The 18,087-nt window shown below is 60.1% G+C and overlaps 4 protein-coding genes across 4 annotated transcripts; 3 read left to right on the top strand and 1 right to left on the bottom strand.

The window, feature by feature from the left end:
- Positions 1-440: 440 nt before the first annotated feature.
- On the bottom strand, positions 441-1,261 carry LOC117006593 (heat shock protein 30C-like). The gene has a single exon (XM_033079123.2). The coding sequence runs from the start codon at positions 1,171-1,173 to the stop codon at positions 589-591; it is 585 nt and encodes a 194-aa protein (XP_032935014.1). The 5' UTR covers positions 1,174-1,261; the 3' UTR covers positions 441-588.
- Positions 1,262-1,882: 621 nt separating this feature from the next.
- Positions 1,883-3,264, top strand: LOC117006592 (heat shock protein 30C-like). Its single transcript, XM_033079122.2, has one exon. The coding sequence runs from the start codon at positions 1,891-1,893 to the stop codon at positions 2,767-2,769; it is 879 nt and encodes a 292-aa protein (XP_032935013.1). The 5' UTR covers positions 1,883-1,890; the 3' UTR covers positions 2,770-3,264.
- Positions 3,265-3,810: 546 nt separating this feature from the next.
- KAT2A (lysine acetyltransferase 2A) lies at positions 3,811-10,199 on the top strand. Its single transcript, XM_033079121.1, has 18 exons — positions 3,811-4,061; positions 4,632-4,755; positions 4,834-4,979; positions 5,361-5,450; positions 5,598-5,779; positions 6,029-6,220; positions 6,310-6,416; positions 6,556-6,663; positions 6,749-6,885; positions 7,010-7,218; positions 7,289-7,415; positions 7,623-7,733; positions 7,823-7,966; positions 8,211-8,325; positions 8,418-8,454; positions 8,572-8,635; positions 8,831-8,915; positions 9,139-10,199. Exons 1-18 carry the CDS (start codon positions 3,834-3,836, stop codon positions 9,330-9,332), a joined length of 2,400 nt encoding a protein of 799 aa, XP_032935012.1. The 5' UTR covers positions 3,811-3,833; the 3' UTR covers positions 9,333-10,199.
- Positions 10,200-10,562: 363 nt separating this feature from the next.
- On the top strand, positions 10,563-15,448 carry DHX58 (DExH-box helicase 58). The gene is given in 13 exon segments (XM_033079271.2): positions 10,563-10,803; positions 10,881-11,082; positions 11,180-11,370; positions 11,579-11,695; positions 11,915-12,041; positions 12,122-12,304; positions 12,388-12,644; positions 12,753-12,902; positions 13,138-13,299; positions 14,217-14,318; positions 14,320-14,408; positions 14,585-14,681; positions 14,907-15,448. Coding segments are annotated over 13 exon segments (2,025 nt in total). The 5' UTR covers positions 10,563-10,635; the 3' UTR covers positions 15,087-15,448.
- Positions 15,449-18,087: the final 2,639 nt, after the last annotated feature.

The following is an 18,087-nucleotide window of genomic DNA, read 5'->3' as shown; positions in this document are numbered from 1 at the left end:
TCCCTGCTGCTGGGAGCTCAGGGTGGACTCCAGCAGACCCTTGCCAAGCTGGGAAGGGGGAAGAGTGGGTACAACAGCCCCACACCCCACCCAGCCAGACAGCCCAATGTGGTTCCCTCCCTATTCTGTGGGGATGGGTTTTGGCTGAGGATGAGGAGCTGGGGATGTTGCTGACAGCAGTGTGAGGAAGGGGCCAGGGCACAATTGCTGGTCCTGTACAGGTGAGTGGGATTGCCCTTCCTGCCTGCCTCCCCTCCCTTAGCAGCACAGTGCTCCCAAATCCCCTCCCTCTCAGAATCCTCTGGGTCTGCTGTCTGGCCCCATTTTGTACTGCCCTGAGAAGCAAGAGAGGTTCTTCCCTCTCTGTGCACCCCATTCCTCTGGCACCAAGAGTAGGGCGCAGCCTCCCCATCAATCACCACCCAGAGAACACAAGAAGATTCAATGCAAAAGTATTTTTATTGGATACAAAAACATTCCAGTTTAGTGAAAAAAATGACATCATTGTTGACGAAGCTTGTCTGGGCTTAAACCCGGGACTTGCTCCTCTCTGCTCCGGTCCTGCCGTGGCCATCTGGTCCCATCCTGTTACACCTGGGCTTTGTTGGTGGCTCCATCTTCAGAGGCTGGTCCGGTCTGTGGGGCAGCAGGGCTGACCTGGATGGGCACGTTCCTCTCGGGAGCGGCTGGCAGTGCCAGCTTGGGGGCCTCGATGCGGAGCTGCCCATCCTTGGACAGGGAGCAGGTCAGCGCTTCGGCATCCACCTCCTCAGGCACGTCCCACTCCCGCTTCAGCACCTCGTACTTGTAGGAGAACGAGCCCTTCTCATCGACATTCTGCGTCTCCTTCTGCCCCACCAGCACCACCTTCCTGCCCACCACCTTCACCGACAGCTGCTCGGGAGCGAAGTTCTTCACGTCCTGGCAGACAGAGAAGCCGTCCCCGGAGTTCTGGGCCAGGGTCATGCTGGTGCTCGGGGTTGTCTCTGCAGTGATGGCCCCGTGGTTGCTCAGGAGCTGCTCGAAGCTGCTCATGAACTCCCGAGCTTTCTCCATCTCCTGCTGCAGCTCGGTGAAGATGGTCTCTGCGTGTGGCCAGAGGGTCCTCACTGTGCCCAGCCGGCTGGCCAGGGAGCTGGAGGCGAATGGTGCGAGGTGCATCCGGCAAAGCATCGCTGCGGCTGTTGTTGTTGGTGCTGCTGCTGCTGCTGCTGCTGTATCCCGTTTCCAGTGGGTTGGAAGCGTTCTGCCCCGCCGCTGCCCAAGGAGGTTTTTATAGCCGTTCTCTGGAGGCGTGGCCTTGTCCCGCACATTACGTCACCCTCGGGAGAAGCGCTCAGCTCTTTCCAGCCCGTTCCAGCTCATTCTTGTTACTCACCCGTGAGGAGCGGCAGGGCTGACGTCGTGCCCGGCATACCTTCGCCCTGACTCTTACAGCTCTGCTCTCCTGGCTTATAATTAGCAGCATCACCTCAGCCTCCGAGCGGGATGTCTGAGCCACCCTTGCCAAAAATCTGTGCCCTTTGCATTTCCCAGGCATGGAGTGAGTGTGGGCTCGTCTCCTCCCTGGTTCCCCCCACCCTCAGCTGTGGTCCATTTCCCCCCATCTGTGCCCAGGGAGGTCTCCTCAGGTGAGACCAGAAATCACCGTGCCCAGGTGGGGTGCTGAGGGGTCAGGACAGGCTGGAGGTGGCCAACAGGGAGAGGGGCTCCAGAAAGTGCAGGAAGTGCCTGGCAGCAGCTGAATGGGACGTGTGCTTTAGGGGTGGGACTAGTCCGTGTACTGGCAGAATTGATGAGCTCCTGGCACAACTGAGCCCCCGGAAGGGGGGACCAGGGAAGGGCTGTGCAGCCCCCTGGCCATGGCCCCATGGGCCCTGCTGCATCACGATGGCTCTGCAGAAACCTGAGCTCCCAGCACTGACTGCGGCTCCCTATTTGTGGCATGTGACTTGTCCCCAGAAACAGGCGCTGCTATTTTGGCTGGTGGATAATCAGCCTCTCAAAAATAGGCGATGGCTCCAGGAGGGTGCGTGGGGAGAGAGCGTTCTGGAAGGGACACACCCCTGGACAGGGGAGAATAAAATCCGCTGCTCCCCTGCCCCAGCCCAGCACCGAGCAGAGCTGCAGCACAGCCAGGAGCACTCGCTGGGAGCAGAGATGCTTTGCCGCCTGCACTTTATGCCGCCCATGTCCAGCTCGCTGTTCCCGTGGCTGGGACCCGTCCGCACCCTCTGGCCACATCCAGGCACCCTCTTCGCAGAGCTGGAGCGGGAGATGCGGCTGGAAATGGAGAGGGCTCGGGAGTTCATGAGCAGCGTGGAGCAGTACCTGACCAGTGGGAGCATCCCCGGGAGGCTCGGCATCACCACGGACCGCGCGTCCAGCACCAGCGCAGCCCTGACCCAGGGCTCCGGGGACGGCTTCTCTGTCTGCCAGGACGTGAAGGACTTTGCGCCCGAGCAGCTGTCGGTGAAGGTGGTGGGCAGGAAGGTGGTGCTGGTGGGGCAGAAGGAGACGCAGAGCACAGACGAGAAGGGCTCGTTCTCCTACAAGTACGAGGTGCTGAAGCGGGAGTGGGACGTGCCTGAGGAGGTGGATGCCGAAGCGCTGACCTGCTCCCTGTCCAAGGATGGGCAGCTCCGCATCGAGGCCCCCAAGCTGGCACTGCCGGCCGCTCCCGAGAGGAACGTGCCCATCCAGATGGGGCCAGCGGTGGCACAGCCAGCTGGCAGCACTGAGGAGGGAGCCGAGAGGGCCAAGGCGTGAAGAGGAGCAACAGGGACCAGGCTGAGCCTGGCTACGGGGGCAGCTGCTGGCCGCAGAGCGGGACCGCGCTGGGACTGCGCGATGGCCCGGGGGTGGTGTCTGCCCAAACCATGCGGCTTTTTTGATATGTAATAAATATTCTTAACTTTTACTTGTGTGGTTTCGGTGTTTCTGGTCTTGCCCAGCCCTTTGCTTTTGCTCCTGCCCGTGCCCACGCAGCGCGATGGCAGGGTGGGGAACGGGGCTATGCTTGCACCGGGCATGTCCCTGGCACCTGCCCTGGCAGAGGAGGTTGGGCGAGGGGCTCCAGGCCATGTGCAGCACTGAGAATCCCCGGGAGCATCCCCCTGGGTAGCCTTCGGACAATTGGCTCCCATCTTTGGGATGGTGCTGGAATTCTCCCGTGCGGTGCCCGCGCCCCGCCCCGCCACTGCTGACCCGTTCCAGGCGCTTCCCGCAGCTCCGAGCACCAGCCCGACGCTAAGCCCGCCTCCCACGGTGACAGTGGGCGCGGCCTCTCAGCAAAGGCCGTGCGGGCGGAGCCGGTTCATTGGTGCCGGTTCATTGGTGCCGGTTCATTGGTACCGGTCCGGAGGCGCGGCCACGCTCCACGCCGGGCGCTTGGCCGCGCCCCGTGCCGGCTGCGGGAGGGCGGAGGGTGGTCACACACCGCATTTGGAGAAGAAGGCGTGGCCATGCTCCATATTTGCGGGAGTCCGCGGAGCACGCCGTGCGCCGCCGGACCGGGAGCGGTACCGGTTACCGGAGGGTTGGGAGGGCTCCTCCGGGCACCGACGGCTCGGCATCGCCCCGTGAGGGGTGGTCGCGGTGGGGCGTCATGACCGGGCCTCAATCCTTTCTGGACGGTTCACGCCACCCGCAGTCCCGAGTGGGAGCTCTGCTCGCGTTCGGGACAGCGGGTGAGGTGAACCGGCCCCGGGAGCGCCGCGCCGGGAGCGCCGCACCGGGAGCGCCGGCCCCGCCTCCCCCGCCGCTGCGAACTACAGATCCCGGCATTCCCTGCGCGCAGGCGCAGTGAGCGCGGGGCGCACGCCGGGCCCGGCATGGCGGAGCCGGAGGCCGCGCAGCCCGGGCGGCCCCCGCCGGCCCCGGGGACGGGAACGGCGGGGGCAGCGGGAGCGAGCGGGGGAGCGGCTGGAGGAGCGGGATCCAGCGACCCGGCACGGCCCGGGCTGAGCCAGCAGCAGCGGGCGAGCCAGCGCAAGGCGCAGGTGCGGGGGTTCCCCCGCGGGAAGAAGCTGGAGAAGCTGGGGGTCTTCTCGGCTTGCAAGGTGGGGAGCAGTGGGGCAGGGAGGGCAGGAGGTGGGGTTCAGGGCTGTGCATAAATGGGAGATGCAAGGACGGGCATGGGTGGGGTGCAGGTGGCGGTGCAGGGGATGCAGGAATGGGGGTTTAGCGCTAAGCAAGGGTGGGGGATGAAGGACGAGGGTGCTGACCTGAGTGGGAGATGCAGGAGGGAGCTGCAAGGACATTTATGGGTGCACGAGAGGAATTTAGGAACTGCAGGAGGGTGAGTGCAAGGAATACACGGACAAAGGATGCAGGATTGGGTGCTGGGATGTACATGGTTGCAGGACTGGGGTGGTGGGCTCTGTGCAGGAGGAGAGTGCTGAGTTATCCAAGGAAGGTGCAGGGATGTCACTGGGCAGGGGCTGCAGTCTTGGGGCTGCACGGGGGAGTGTTGGGATGGTGGGTGATGCAGGGTGAGGGCTGAGAAAAGCTGGGCGTGGTGAAAAGGGGTAGATGGGAGCCAGGGAAATCCTTTGACCGCACAAGGCAGAAGCCTCAGCATGTGGCAGCGTATGGGCTACTGCAACGAGCTCTCCTGTCCCTTGTCCCAGGCCAACGACGCCTGCAAGTGCAATGGCTGGAAGAACCCCAACCCCCCCACAGCCCCTCGAATGGACCTGCAGCAGCCGGTGACCAACCTGAGCGAGCCGTGCCGGAGCTGTGGCCATGCACTGGGTAACTCCTGTGGGACCCTCTGGGCAGGGTGAGTGGTGCTGATCCCACAGTCTCACCGTGGCTTTCTCTCTGGCACAGCGGACCATGTGTCCCACCTGGAGAATGTCTCGGAGGAAGAGATCAACCGTCTGCTGGGCATGGTGGTGGATGTGGAGAACCTCTTCATGTCAGTGCACAAGGAGGAGGACACAGACACCAAGCAGGTGTATTTCTACCTGTTCAAGGTGCGTCTGGGGCTGTGCATGTCTCACTGCCCCACTCATGGGGGGACTTGTGCAGAGTCTTTGGTCTTCGTGGGGGAGCGGGGGCTGCTGTCCCACTGTTCATGCTCTGTTGGAGTTGACACTGCAGCTGGGGCTGTGAACCATCCCACAGCCCAGAGACCTGGAATGCTGACCCTCTTCTGGAGTGACTGCTCTCCTGGTTTTGAATTCCTTAGGGGTGCAGTTTCTAGGGGATGAATGGGTGTGCTCCCACAGCAACACCGGTGCCATCCTGGCTGCAGAAATTGGAGCAGCCCCATGGCAGCATTCAGCCACCTCCACCATTCCTGGAGCATCCAGTTCCTGGGACTGTATTGACCATGTCTGATGGTGTCTTTGTAGCTGCTGCGGAAGTGCATCCTGCAGATGAGCCAGCCTGTGGTCGAGGGGTCACTGGGGAGCCCTCCCTTTGAGAAACCAAACATTGAGCAGGTGAGGCTGCTGTCAGGCTCATGCACTGCCCTGATCACTTGTCCTGTGTTCTGCTGCTCTTTCATGGTCCCCTCACTCTCCATGAGGCAGCATGGAAGAACCCAAAGCAGCCCCTGGCACCCTCCCACTGTCCCATCCTCTCCCCAGGGAGTCCTGAATTTTGTGCAGTACAAGTTCAGCCACTTGCCGCCCAAGGAGCGCCAGACCATGTATGAGCTCTCCAAGATGTTCCTGCTGTGCCTCAACTACTGGAAGCTGGAGACACCGTCCCAGTTCCGTCAGCGCTCCCAGAATGACGATGTGGCCACTTACAAGGTCAACTACACCAGGTGAGGGCAGGGGGCTCCTGAGCCAGCCACCCTGGGGTCTAACTCCTGGGACTCACCCCAGCTCTCCCAGACTGTCAGTCCACTAGGAGAGCAGGCACCCAGTGGGGTTAATGTTATAAATGTCAGCCATGCTCTTCATCCACTTGCTCTTCTTGCCTCTGCTCCCAGTAGCATTGTGCCAGGAAGGATATGGTTTCTCTGGGATCTCTGTTTCCAGCTCTGTCACCAGAGCCCTTTCCTGTCCCACAGGTGGCTGTGCTACTGCCATGTGCCCCAGAGCTGTGACAGCCTGCCCCGCTATGAGACCACCCACGTCTTCGGGCGCAGCCTCCTCAAGTCCATCTTCACGGTGACCCGCCGGCAGCTGCTGGAGAAGTTCCGTGTGGAGAAGGACAAGCTGGTGCCAGAGAAACGGACACTGATCCTCACCCACTTCCCCAAGTAGGTGTCCAGTGTGGAGATGGCTGCTGGAGCACTGAGGGGACTCCTCCTTTGGGATGCTTGCATGCTGATGTGCCGCTCCCTTCCAGGTTCCTCTCCATGCTGGAGGAGGAGATCTACGGTGAGAACTCTCCAATCTGGGAGGCTGATTTCACAGTGCCAGCTGCAGAGGGTGCCCAACTGGTGTCTCGCCCAGGTATTTCAGGAAGCAGCTCCCCCTGTTTGGAGGCTGTGGGATAAAGGGTCAAGGTGTGGCTGAGCAGTGGCAGTGGCTGGGCTGCCATGGCATGACAAGGCATTTTCCAGCAGTCATGGGCACCATGGGTCTGTTGCAGCTGCAGTCAGCACTGTTGCTGTGCCCACCACTCCTCTCTTCAGCAAGAAGCTCAGCAGCAGCAGCTCAGCTGCCAGCCTGGATGCCACCACCCCAGAGCCCCTGCCAGGTAAGGTCACATGAGCCCAGCCAGAAAGCTGGAACTGTCCATGGTCCCTCCCAGCACTGGACGTGGTGCTCTGCTCCCATCCCAGGAGAGAAGCGGAAGCTCCCTGAGAGCCTGACGCTGGAGGATGCCAAGCGGATCCGTGTCATGGGAGACATCCCCATGGAGCTGGTGAACGAGGTCATGCTGACCATCACCGACCCTGCTGCCATGCTGGGCCCCGAGGTATGGGCTGCAGATGCTGGGGTGGCTCTGGTCCTCTCCAGAGCTGCTTCCCCAGTGTGGCAGGGTGGAGGGGAGCTCCCCCAACAGAGGGTGTGCAGGGCCAGTGACCCCCCCATGCCCCCAGACCAGCCTGCTGTCGGCCAACGCGGCGCGGGATGAGACGGCGCGGCTGGAGGAGCGCCGCGGCATCATCGAGTTCCACGTTATCGGCAACTCGCTCTCACAGAAATCCAACAAGAAGATCCTGATGTGGCTGGTGGGGCTGCAGAATGTCTTCTCGCACCAGCTGCCCCGCATGCCCAAGGAGTACATCACTCGCCTCGTCTTTGACCCGTGCGTGGCTGGGGGGTGTGGGGGGGCCGGTGTGGGGAGCTCCCCTCACCCTCGGCCATGCTGCCCACAGGAAGCACAAGACCCTGGCGCTGATCAAGGATGGACGAGTGATTGGGGGCATCTGCTTCCGCATGTTCCCTACCCAAGGCTTCACGGAGATTGTCTTCTGTGCTGTCACCTCCAATGAGCAAGTGAAGGTGAGAGCAGGGAGAAGGGAGATAGGCACACGTGTGCAGGACGTGGGCAGGATGGTTTCTGTAGCCAGACCTGCTTAGCACTGGCCAGCCCAAGCAGTGTTAATTGCTCCAGGACATCTTCCAGCTGCCCTTTCCATGGGTGGGAGGGAGTTTATATCCCAGCTGTGGGTGCCTGGGGGCATCCCTGTCTTATGGTACTTCCCCAAGGGCTATGGGACGCACCTGATGAACCACCTGAAGGAGTACCACATCAAGCACAACATCCTCTACTTCCTCACCTATGCAGACGAGTACGCCATTGGCTACTTCAAAAAGCAGGTGGGCTCCTTTCCCTGGGAGCTGCCCCCAGCTCTGCTGCACACCTATCCCCTCCCACCTATCCCCTCCCACCTGCTCCTCTCTCCTAGGGCTTTTCCAAGGACATCAAGGTCCCCAAGAGCCGCTACCTGGGATACATCAAGGACTACGAGGGGGCAACCCTGATGGAGTGTGAGCTGAACCCCCGAATCCCCTACACTGAACTTTCACACATCATCAAGAAGCAGAAGGAGGTAAGGCCCAGGGGTGGGCAGGAGAGTAGGTGAGTGCTGCCAGCACTCCCTGAAGGTAGGGGAGAGGTGTGGGACTGTGCTGGTCCTGAGAGCAGCCTTGCAGGGCAGCGAGAGGACATTGACACTGGCTGGGGTTGTCTCTGGCCCTGCATAGTGAGTTTGTGGGGTCCCACATCACAGTGTGGCTCCCTGGAGCATCCTGCAGTCCTACTCATCTGCTCCCTTCCAACCCCCTTCCCTGCAGATCATCAAGAAGCTGATTGAGAGGAAACAGGCGCAGATCCGCAAAGTCTACCCAGGCCTGACGTGCTTCAAGGAGGGTGTGCGGCAGATCCCCATTGAGAGCGTCCCTGGCATCCGTGAGTCCTGGCAGGGGATCTAGCAGAAAGGCTCTGTCCTCCCTCCCCATGGCTGCAGCGCAGACATGGTGACAATGACACTTGTTTTCCAGGAGAAACGGGATGGAAACCACTGGGGAAGGAGAAGGGGTGAGTGCTGCATGGGGGTAGGGGTAGGCCTGCAGCAGCAGGGCTGGGGGCTCAGCTTGGGCATTTTCCTGGCCCTGGAATGCAGAGAGGCTGATGGGCACTGGTTTTGTCCTGCAGGAAGGAGCTGAAGGACCCAGACCAGCTCTACAACATGCTGAAGAACCTCCTGGCCCAGATCAAGGTGTGGGAAGGAAAGGACCCTCTGGGCTTGTCTGCCTGACAACCCTCAGAGCTGCCTCCCTTGGGACGGGCTGTACAGGGCTTTGCCCTTGGGGACTGCTGGGGTGACCCAGGTGTGGGGGGAGCAGGACCCCGGGGTGCTGGAGTGAACAAGGGTTGTGTGTTCATTGCTCCAACTGCCCCCACATCTCCCCAGACCCACCCCAGTGCGTGGCCCTTCATGGAGCCAGTGAAGAAGTCAGAAGCACCGGACTACTATGAAATCATCCGCTTCCCCATTGGTAGGTTGCTGTGTCCAGCCCCCCAGGACAAGATTGCAGAATGGGGGGCTGAGGACCCCACATTAATGGTGGGGTCTGTGTTGGAGACTCATGTTTGGGGTGGTGGGAGCCTCAGCATAGCCCAGAGTGTGAGAGGGATGAGTTGGGACCTGTGGTTGGTGTCCAGCTCAGTGGCTGGGGGAAGCAGAGGCCTGGGGAGGGTCTGACCCTTCCCCACCTGCAGACCTGAAGACCATGACGGAGCGGCTGAAGAACCGCTACTATGTCACCAAGAAGCTTTTCATCGCCGACCTGCAGCGCATCATCACCAACTGCCGCGAGTACAACCCGCCCGACAGTGACTACTGCAAGTGTGCCAACACCCTCGAGAAGTTCTTCTACTTCAAGCTCAAGGAGGGGGGTCTCATCGACAAGTAGAGGGGGCTGGCCTAGACCCTGCTGTGGCCTCTCATGGGAGGGACAGGGCTCCTGTGGAATCCAGCCCCACTCTCTCTGTTGGTAGGAGCTGCTGGAGGGATTGGTGCTGCTGAGCAGCCTGGGGAGCTGGGCTTTCCTTCTTGGGAAGCCACAGGGACTGGAGGGCTGGTGCTTTTATCCCTGAGGTGCTGTGGCTGCCTCTCCTAGGGAATGGGGGTGAAGCTGGAGCTGCCTCATCAGGATCTGCCCAGAGCAGGGACAGCACTGAGCTCCTGCCTCTGCCTGGGGAGGGGGAGCCCCCTGACCCCCCTGTGCATCCCCCCTACCTGGGATTGTGCCTTCTGCCCTGACTCCTTGTGACAGGGCAGGGGCACACAAGTGCTTTGGTTTCTGCTCCGTCCAAAAGCAGGCAGCCCCTGCCCCTCACTCTGAATGTACGGCGGGGTCAGCCCTGTGCTGCCCGCAGCGGTGCTGCTCCTGGGCCGGGGTCCTGCTGGGTGGGGGGCTCTGCCCCGCACACCCAGCTCCTGCTGCCTCTGTCAGCTCTTCCCTCCCTCCGGGGCAGGTCTGCCTTCCCTGCCTGTACATCCTCCCTGCCTGCCTCTGCTGCCAGCTGTGGGGTGGGGGGCTGCCAGCCCCATCCTGCCCCTCTGAGTGCCAGGGAGGGTGGCTGCCCGGTGTTGTGCTGGCGTCTGCTCCCTGCTCCACTCTGGCTGGCAGCCACCTCTGCTCATTTCCCCCTTTGCTCCCCACTCTTTGTGCACCCCACCCCTTTCCCTGCTCCCCACTCCCCCATTCCACTTACTGGTGTTTTCATTGGTTTGGTTTGTTTGTTTTGGTTTGTTTTTTAATAAATGTCCTTGTGCAGCCCCAGCTCCTTTCTTGGGGCTCACCCCAGCGTGGTGGGCAGCAGGACAACCTGGGAGGTTGTTGGGGACGGGAACAGGGATGGGGAGAGTGTGAAGATCGCCGTGGATGGGCTGGGGTGCGCTGGGCAGAACTGGGGTGCAGGGTTGGTTGGGGTGCACGATGCTGCGCTGAGTCCCGGAGAGATCGGGGTGCCGGGGCCGTCTGGGAACGGAGGGGTTCTGCGGGAGCTCCATTCCGTTTAGGTTTCGGTTCCAATTCCCAGCCGGGGTTGCCGGGGTATCCCGGGTGGCTCGGCTCGGCTCGGCTCGGCTCGGCTGGGCTCCCCTCGCTGGGCCCTCCCCATGCCCCGCCCGCCGGGGCCGGTCCCGTCCCGTCGCGCCGCTTCCAGTTTCGTTTCCCGCTTGCTGCGTCCTCGGGACCCGAGCGACGAGGAATGGAGCTCCGGGAGTACCAGCGGGAGGCGGCGGCCCCGGCCCTGCGCGGCCTCAACAGCATCGTCTGGCTGCCCACGGGAGCCGGGAAAACCCGCGTGGCCGTCCACGTGTGCCGGCGGCACCTGGAGAGCCGGCGGGGCGGAAAGGTGGCCGTGCTTGTCAACAAGGTGCTGCCCTGCCCCAGGACCGCAGGAGCCGCGGGTGGTGGTCCCGGCCGGTGCTGAGTGTGGTCCTGTGGGCGCAGGTGCACCTGGTGGACCAGCACACCGAGAAGGAGTTCCACCAACTGCAGGACGCTTTCAAGGTGACGTCCATCAGTGGGGACACCAGCCACAAAACTTTCTTCGCTGACCTGGTGAAGAAGAACGACGTTGTTATCTGCACAGCGCAGATTCTGCAGAACGCCCTGGTCAGCACGGAGGAGGACATGCACGTGGACCTGACAGGTGAGCACTAGACTGCATATCCTGCTGGCCCCAGAGCTGCTGCTGAGCCCCCAGCTAAGCAACCATCTCACCCTGCTCCCCTCCCTGCCCAGAGCAGATTTCTCACTGCTGGTGATAGACGAGTGCCACCACACGCACAAAGATGCCGTCTACAACAAGATCATGCTGAGATACCTTCAACACAAGCTCAGTGGGAAGCAGAACCTGCCACAAGTCCTGGGGCTGACGGCATCCCCTGGCACTGGGAGGGCAACATCCTTTGAGAGGGCCGTAGAGCACATCCTGCAGGTGCGTCCTGTGCCCCTGTCCTGCTTCTCACAGCTTCCCCTGGGGTTCATCAGGGTCTCCCTTGGGATGGGGGTCGATGCCCAGATGTGTGGGTGCTGGATAGCCCAGAGGAGTCATCCCCAACCTCTCGAGGTTGCCAGTGAGCACCATGTGCTCCACTGTCCTGGGCAGCTGGGCTCAGGGTGGAAGCAGGGTTTTTATCTCTCAGATCTGTGCCAACCTGGACACTGAGAAGATCACATCGATGCAGGACGAGGTGCAGCACCTGCAGAGCCATGTCCCCCAACCCAAGAAGCAATATGACCTGTGCCAGGAGAGAGTGCAGGTGAGGGAGGGCTCCTTGGAGCTATGGGGCTGCTCACTGGGTGGAAGATGAGACCCCCAAGGCCTGCTGGGTGAGGGGCTGTGTCCCTTCATCCTTTTGCTCAGGTCAGTGAAAAATCAGTTGACCCAGAGCTTTGGTGCTGGGGGGTCCTGCAACTGTCTGGGTCCTACCATGCAAGCAGCTACAATTCCCGGGTCCTGAGCCCCTCCCTGCTCCCAGGACCCCTTTGGTGAGCAACTGAAGAAGATGATGGCGCAGATCCAGCAGTTCATGGACGAGCCAGATCTCCCGCGAGACTTCGGCACGCAGATTTACGAGCAGCGCATTGTGGAGCTGGAGAATAGAGGTGAGGGTGCAGCAGTGTGGGTGTGGCAGGGCTGAGCCACAGGGACAGGCTGTGACTGCGCTGTCCCCTCGCCCCACCAGCTACAGAGATGTTTTGTCGCAAGACACGGGTGTGCGCCCTGCACCTGCGCAAGTACAACGACGCTTTGCTGATCAACGACACCGTGCGGATGGTGGACGCCTTCCAGTGCCTCCAGCAGTTCTACAGCACTGAGAGGGATGAGAAGGACCCCACCGAACAGTTCCTCACTGCCACGTTTGAGGGTAACAGAGGGGCCTAGAGGGGGGTGATGCTGGCTGCATTTTGGGTGCAGGGAGCGTCCCTGACACCCCACTCACCTGTGCAGAGAACAGGGAGAGCCTGCAGGCGCTTGCTGAGGACCAGCGCTATGAGAACCCCAAGCTGGGCAAGCTGGAGGAGATCCTGCGTGAGCACTTTCAGTCCCTGGGCACTTCTCGTGGCATTGTCTTCACCAAGACAAGGCAGAGTGCCCACAGCCTGCTCAGCTGGCTGCAGACCACGGCCACGCACCGCAGGCAGCGCATCAGAGCTGCTGTCCTCACTGGTGCTGGCTACAGCAACCAGACCAGGCACATGACACAGGTGAGTGGAGGGTGGGCAGCAACTGGATCAACCCCACTCTGCACATTTTGTTGCCCAGGTCTCAGAGACCTGCAAAGCTGCTGAAGCATCACCCCCCTGTCTACCCAGAACGAGCAGCAGAATGTGATCAAGCAGTTCCGTGAGGGAGCCCTCAACCTTCTCTTCTCCACCAGTGTGGCCGAGGAGGGCCTGGACATCCCTGAGTGCAACATCGTGGTGCGCTATGGGCTGATGACCAATGAGATCTCCATGATGCAGGTGCTGCCCAGGCTCCCTCTGGCCCTGTCAGCATCCCCCAAAGCCACGGGGGTGGGACATGGGGACTCTTGCATTCCCTGCAGGCAGCTCCTTGGGGATGAGCCCAGCCCCTGGCAGAACATCCCTTGGCAAGGTGTGGGGGAGGATGGAGGTGGCTCTGTCCTCAAAGGGTAGCACAGAAAGGTTGGCTGTGTCCCTCCTCTACTGACTGCAACATTTGGACCTTGCCCTGCAGGCCCGGGGCCGTGCCCGTGCTGAGAACAGTGTCTACTCTGTCCTTGCCAAAGCCAACAGCAGAGAGGTGACCCGAGAGCTGCTCAATGAGGACCTGGTAGACCTCATGAAGAGGGCGATTCAGGCAGTGCAAGCCATGCCTGAGCAGGAGTACTGCCAAAAGGTGGGTACTGGGTGCTGCTGTGGGCACTGGCGGGGCCAGGCAGCTCTTGGCTCCCTCTGCACCCTGCATTTGGCATCTCAGGGAAGCACTGGATCCTGGGCTGGGGTCGTGTGAGGGGCATGGGGCAGCATGTGCCCATCCTGCCCTGCCTGTCCTGCCCTGTGGCTAGTGCTCCTGGGATGATGCATCCCTCAGTAGCCATGGATCTTGCCATATCTGCCATCTGTCCTTGTGTAAGAGCCAAAATGAGGGATGCAGGGCTCCAGGTGGCTCTTTAAAATGCTGTTTGTTGTGTCCAGATGATACAGCAATACACTGGCCATGGGTAACCAAAGCCAAAACCACAGCTTTTTCAGCATCAGCTGTAGGTTCATCTGAAGCCAACTCTAGTTCTGGTTACAGTGCATATATACTTTTCAGTCTTAAGGCATAACAACCAATCAGTACCTTTGCTATTACCTACAGTATGTCATAACTACTAACATTAACATAATCATGTTACTATTTTCCAATCACAAAAAGTTATATGTTACAGTTTAAGCTAGAAATTGTTTTTCAGTTTTCTTCCAGTGAAAAATTTTGAGATCTTTCTTTCCACTTGCAACATGGCATTTTTCTTTGCCTGTGAAAATCTTTTTGTTTGGTAAAAACATCTTTTGTTTGAGGTGGATTTATCCTTTGCTCAGAGTCATAAAACCCCTTCCAACTCGGTTGCTCATTGGCTTCTTAGTTATCCAGTAAGACTGGCTCAGCAATTCTTTTCCTCTATATCAAAACTTGCTGTCATTTCTATTCCTTCTTCAGCTTCTACATTCAAAGATCTTTCTGTTATACATATCAGTGAGACCTTCCTATCAAATCCTTATCTTTTCCAACATCCTTGCCTGAAGTCCTATGCTGACCCATGTCCCCCCCAGATCCAGGAGCTGCAGCAGGCGGCTGTAACCAGCTGGCTGATGAAGGAGACCAGGATCAGCGAGCGGCGGCAGCTGCACGACCCGGCCGCCGTTCGCCTCTACTTGCGTCAACTACAACGCGGCCGTGTGCCGCGGCAGCGACATCCGCACCGTGGAGGGCATGCACCACGTCAACATCAACCCTGAGTTTGGGTAGGGGGCTCACAGGGGCAGGGCTGGGTAAGGGTGGAGCCAGCCTGTTGCCAGCTCTTTCTCAGGGGCCTTGGTACAGGGAGATTGTAAGGACTTTGAATATGGGAGCGCCTGTGCTGCCCTGTTGGTGTCCCCTGGATCAGCATCCTTACTGTCTGTCTGGTGGTCCCTTGCAGGTCGTATTACAGAGTTTCTTCTGGGAAAATGCAGTTCCCGCGGACTTTCAAGGACTGGGAGCCTGGCTGCCGTATCTCCTGCAAAGCCTGCAGGCAGGTGAGCACCACAATTCCCTCAGTCAGAGCTGAAGGGACAGGAAAGGCTGGGCCGTGTGCCCCAGCTCATAGCTGCACATGCCTGTGTCATGTGTGTGCTGCAGGACATGGAGTGGGCTGTCTCCAAAGGAGGGACACGCCTTGGGAGCTGCCCCATCCCTGTGTGTGCCCTGCAGCCTGGGGACGCTGTGTGTGTGTTGGGTAACTGTCCCCTCTGCCCACACAGGACTGGGGGATGGAGATGCTGTACCAGCAGGTGAAGCTGCCTATCCTCTGCATCAAAAACTTTGTGGTGGAGACACCATCAGAGAAGAGGAGATTCAAGAAGTGGGGCTCTGTGACATTCCCTATCAAGGCGTTTGACTATGTGGAGTACTGCTCTGACACTTACGGCCTGTCCTTCTAGCACAGGCGCTGTTCAGAAGAGAACTATTCACAGGACACTTTCAAGGTGCTACATAAAAAGGGGAGGCTTCCTCAACCCTTGGACAGAGAGCTGCAGCTCACTCCTCTTTTCCTCGCTGTTCTGAGCCCCAGCAGCATGTCCCAAGCTGGAGCCCAAAGCTGAAAGAGCTTTGCTGCACCCACATAGAAAGGATGAAATGCTGGGATTGAAAACCACTTAAACTTGCTCCCCATGCTGCTGCTTTCTCCTCCACAACCCTGCCAGGCGAACCATCTGTTTCTGTGGGTCCAGGACATAGCCCAGTGCTTCTCCACTCCGATTCATGAAGTCGATGGGTCTCCATTAAAAACATACATGCTAGACTGAAGGGTGGCTGCGTCACTCGTGGCAAGAGCTGGCTGGGCACAGGAGGCAGAATCTACTGTACCCTGTGCCAGCAGAACAGGGGTTTTCCAGGGGGCAGTGGAGTCTGTGAGGCTACCCCAGCCTTACCCCATCTCACCTTCTGGGGCACAGAACGAGCCTGAACCCCTCTGGGGCAGCCCCAGCGATCCCTACGGGGCTCCAGGCATCCCCTCGGTCCCACCTGGGAGCGCTCTGGGAAGGATTTTTTGCGTCCGAGCTGCGGGGCAGCCGCGGGGCTTGCGGCAGGATCGGGCCGGGTTTGGGGCGGGGGGTTCGGTACCGGGAGCGCGGCCCGGACCGCGCGTCTGCCCGTGCTGCCCCGGCGGCGGCCGCTGGAGGGAGCTCCGGGAACCGGGAACCGAGCCGGGGGGACCGGGGGATGCCCGGGGAACCGGGAGATGTTCGGGAAACGAGCCGGGGAACCGGGGGATGCCCGGGGAACCGGGGGATGTTCGGGAAATCGGGAAAGGATCCGGGGGGACCGGGGAATGCCCGGGGAACCGGGGGATGTTCGGGAAACGATCCGGGGGGACCGGGGGATGCCCGGGGAACCGGGGGATGTTCAGGAAATCGGGAACCGATCCGGGGGGACCGGGGGATGTTCGGGGAGCCGGGGGATGTTCGGGAAATCGGGAAACCATCCGGGGGACCGGGGGATGTCTGGAAATCGGGAAACGAGCCGGGGGGACCGGGGGATGCCCGAGGAACCGGGGGATGATCCGGGGGGAGCCGAGGATGCCCGGAGAACGGGGGGAGGATCTGGCCAGCACAGGGGGATGCAGCACTCGCACCTGCTGCTCCACGCGTGTCCCTTTCCCTCGGGATCCTGCCACACAAGTTGGAGCTGGCCCGGGAACCCCCCGTACCAGTGAGCAGCGCGGATGCTCAGCGGCTAACGAGTGACTCCGTGAGTGGCAGGGAGCTGCAGAAGGCCAAGGACACGTACAGGGGACCAGAGTCCTGCTCCTGCCTGACTTTGGTACCAGAGGCTCCCGCAGTGTCAGGCACACTTTTAGGTAGAGAAGGCCCCGGGGAAACCAAACTCCTGTTCATCAGAAACTGGGTAATGAGGCTATTTGAGTTATTTGTAGCTCCTTGTGGGCTGGGATGGCCTCTCCTCCCACTCCCTAGGCAGGATCCCTCCCGCAGGGACCCCAGACGGTTTTGTTCAGCTCAAATTGCCCTGATTTATGCTCGGAGAATTCACGTTGTGAGTTAGCCCAGCGGGTGCTCACAGCACTGGGTGGTGCAATCTCTCACCAGCCCTGGTAGATCTCTTTGTCTGCTTGGGTGCCCCAAACTAGAATTTCTATAACAAAACTTGCCCCTTTTTGAGGGGTGCAGCTGATTTTATGGGATATGGGACCAGGACAGCACTGTGAGTCTCTGTGGGTTTTGCAAGTGGGTCTGTATCCAGCCTCTGCTGGTTCTTCCCTCTGCCTCCCTGCTTTAACGTCAGCTGCATCTGATTTCTCCTTCCCAGGGGCTCGGTCACCTTGGGCCTGGCGGCAGGGAGCAGCCGAGCTGCAGTGATCGGTGCTGCGACCTTGGTTGGTGTCCTTCAGGGCTGGCATCCTTCTGAGCCTGCATCCTTCTGAGCCAGCATCCTTCAGGACTGGCATCCTTCAGAGCTGGCCTCCAGTGGCCAAATCCCCAGGCTGGAAGAAGTCCGTGGCTCGAAGCACCTTTGCTTATCTCAGCTCCACAAAGCATTTATGCTCCGGCCATCACGACTCGCTGCCTGTAAGCAGAGATGGGCACCGTTAGCCCCGCAGCAAACAGCTGCTGCAGCAAGTTCTGCTGGCACAAACACCATGGAGGGGTTTGCCTCCACACAGCCCAGGAGTGCCTGTGGCCTCCTGCCCCAGAACCCCCCCGGCAGCCGGGTGTGCTCAGAGTCAGGACAATGCAGCAATTTATTTTTTCACAGCTCATTTCATTTGTCATCAGTGCAGATCAGTCAGAAAGCACTGATTCCCCTCTCAAGGCACCAGCTGGAAAACCTCCGGCTCCTCCACCTGGCAGTGCCTCAGGTCAGCCCTTTCCCCAGGCTGGTGTTTAGTGGGACTTAGCACTCAGCCTGTTCGACTTATCAGGAAGGAGCCTGAGATGTGACTTGATTACAGCATGCAAGTATCTTCCTGGGGAGAAAACTGCTGGGTATTAAAGAGCTCTTTAACTTGGCAGAGGGAGGAATAATGAGAACTGGGGCTGAAAGATAAAGTCACGCAAATTGAAATTTGAAATCCAGGGCAGGTCTGCAGTGAGGAGGGCACAGAGCAGCCGAAGCAGGACCCCAGGCACCTTTATCAAAGACATGCCTGGGGCTGGGGGTCCTGCCCTGCGGGTGGCTCCGTCCTACTTCGTGTTTCTGGCTCAGGCAGCAGCAGGATGAGCAGCAGGAGTCCGCTTGCATCCTGGGTGAGGGGGATGGGGACTGAATTTTGCTTCCCAGGCACATCTGAAAATCTGGCTATTGCACAGTATCTCCTCCAGAGCCCGAGAGCATATCAGACCCCGAGGTGACCTTTCCCGGGACAGCTGGAGTTCCCCTCTCTGTACCGGGGGAAATTCCAGTCTCCGGAAAAGTGCTTGT

This window comes from Catharus ustulatus, chromosome 23 (genome assembly GCF_009819885.2).
Source record: "Catharus ustulatus isolate bCatUst1 chromosome 23, bCatUst1.pri.v2, whole genome shotgun sequence".
In the NCBI taxonomy this organism is placed as follows: domain Eukaryota; kingdom Metazoa; phylum Chordata; class Aves; order Passeriformes; family Turdidae; genus Catharus; species Catharus ustulatus.
The sequence above is the reverse complement of the archived record's forward strand: the minus strand, read 5'-3'. Positions and strand labels throughout refer to the sequence as shown.

Coding starts and splice junctions, on each gene's coding strand:
- KAT2A (XM_033079121.1), top strand. CDS start 3,834: ATGGCGGAGCCGGAGGCCGCGCAGCCCGGGCGGCCCCCGCCGGCCCCG. Junction 7,967..8,210: donor TCATCAAGAAGCAGAAGGAG/GTAAGGCCCAGG, acceptor CCTTCCCTGCAG/ATCATCAAGAAGCTGATTGA. Junction 8,326..8,417: donor TGAGAGCGTCCCTGGCATCC/GTGAGTCCTGGC, acceptor CTTGTTTTCCAG/GAGAAACGGGATGGAAACCA.
- LOC117006593 (XM_033079123.2), bottom strand. CDS start 1,173: ATGCTTTGCCGGATGCACCTCGCACCATTCGCCTCCAGCTCCCTGGCC.
- LOC117006592 (XM_033079122.2), top strand. CDS start 1,891: ATGGCTCTGCAGAAACCTGAGCTCCCAGCACTGACTGCGGCTCCCTAT.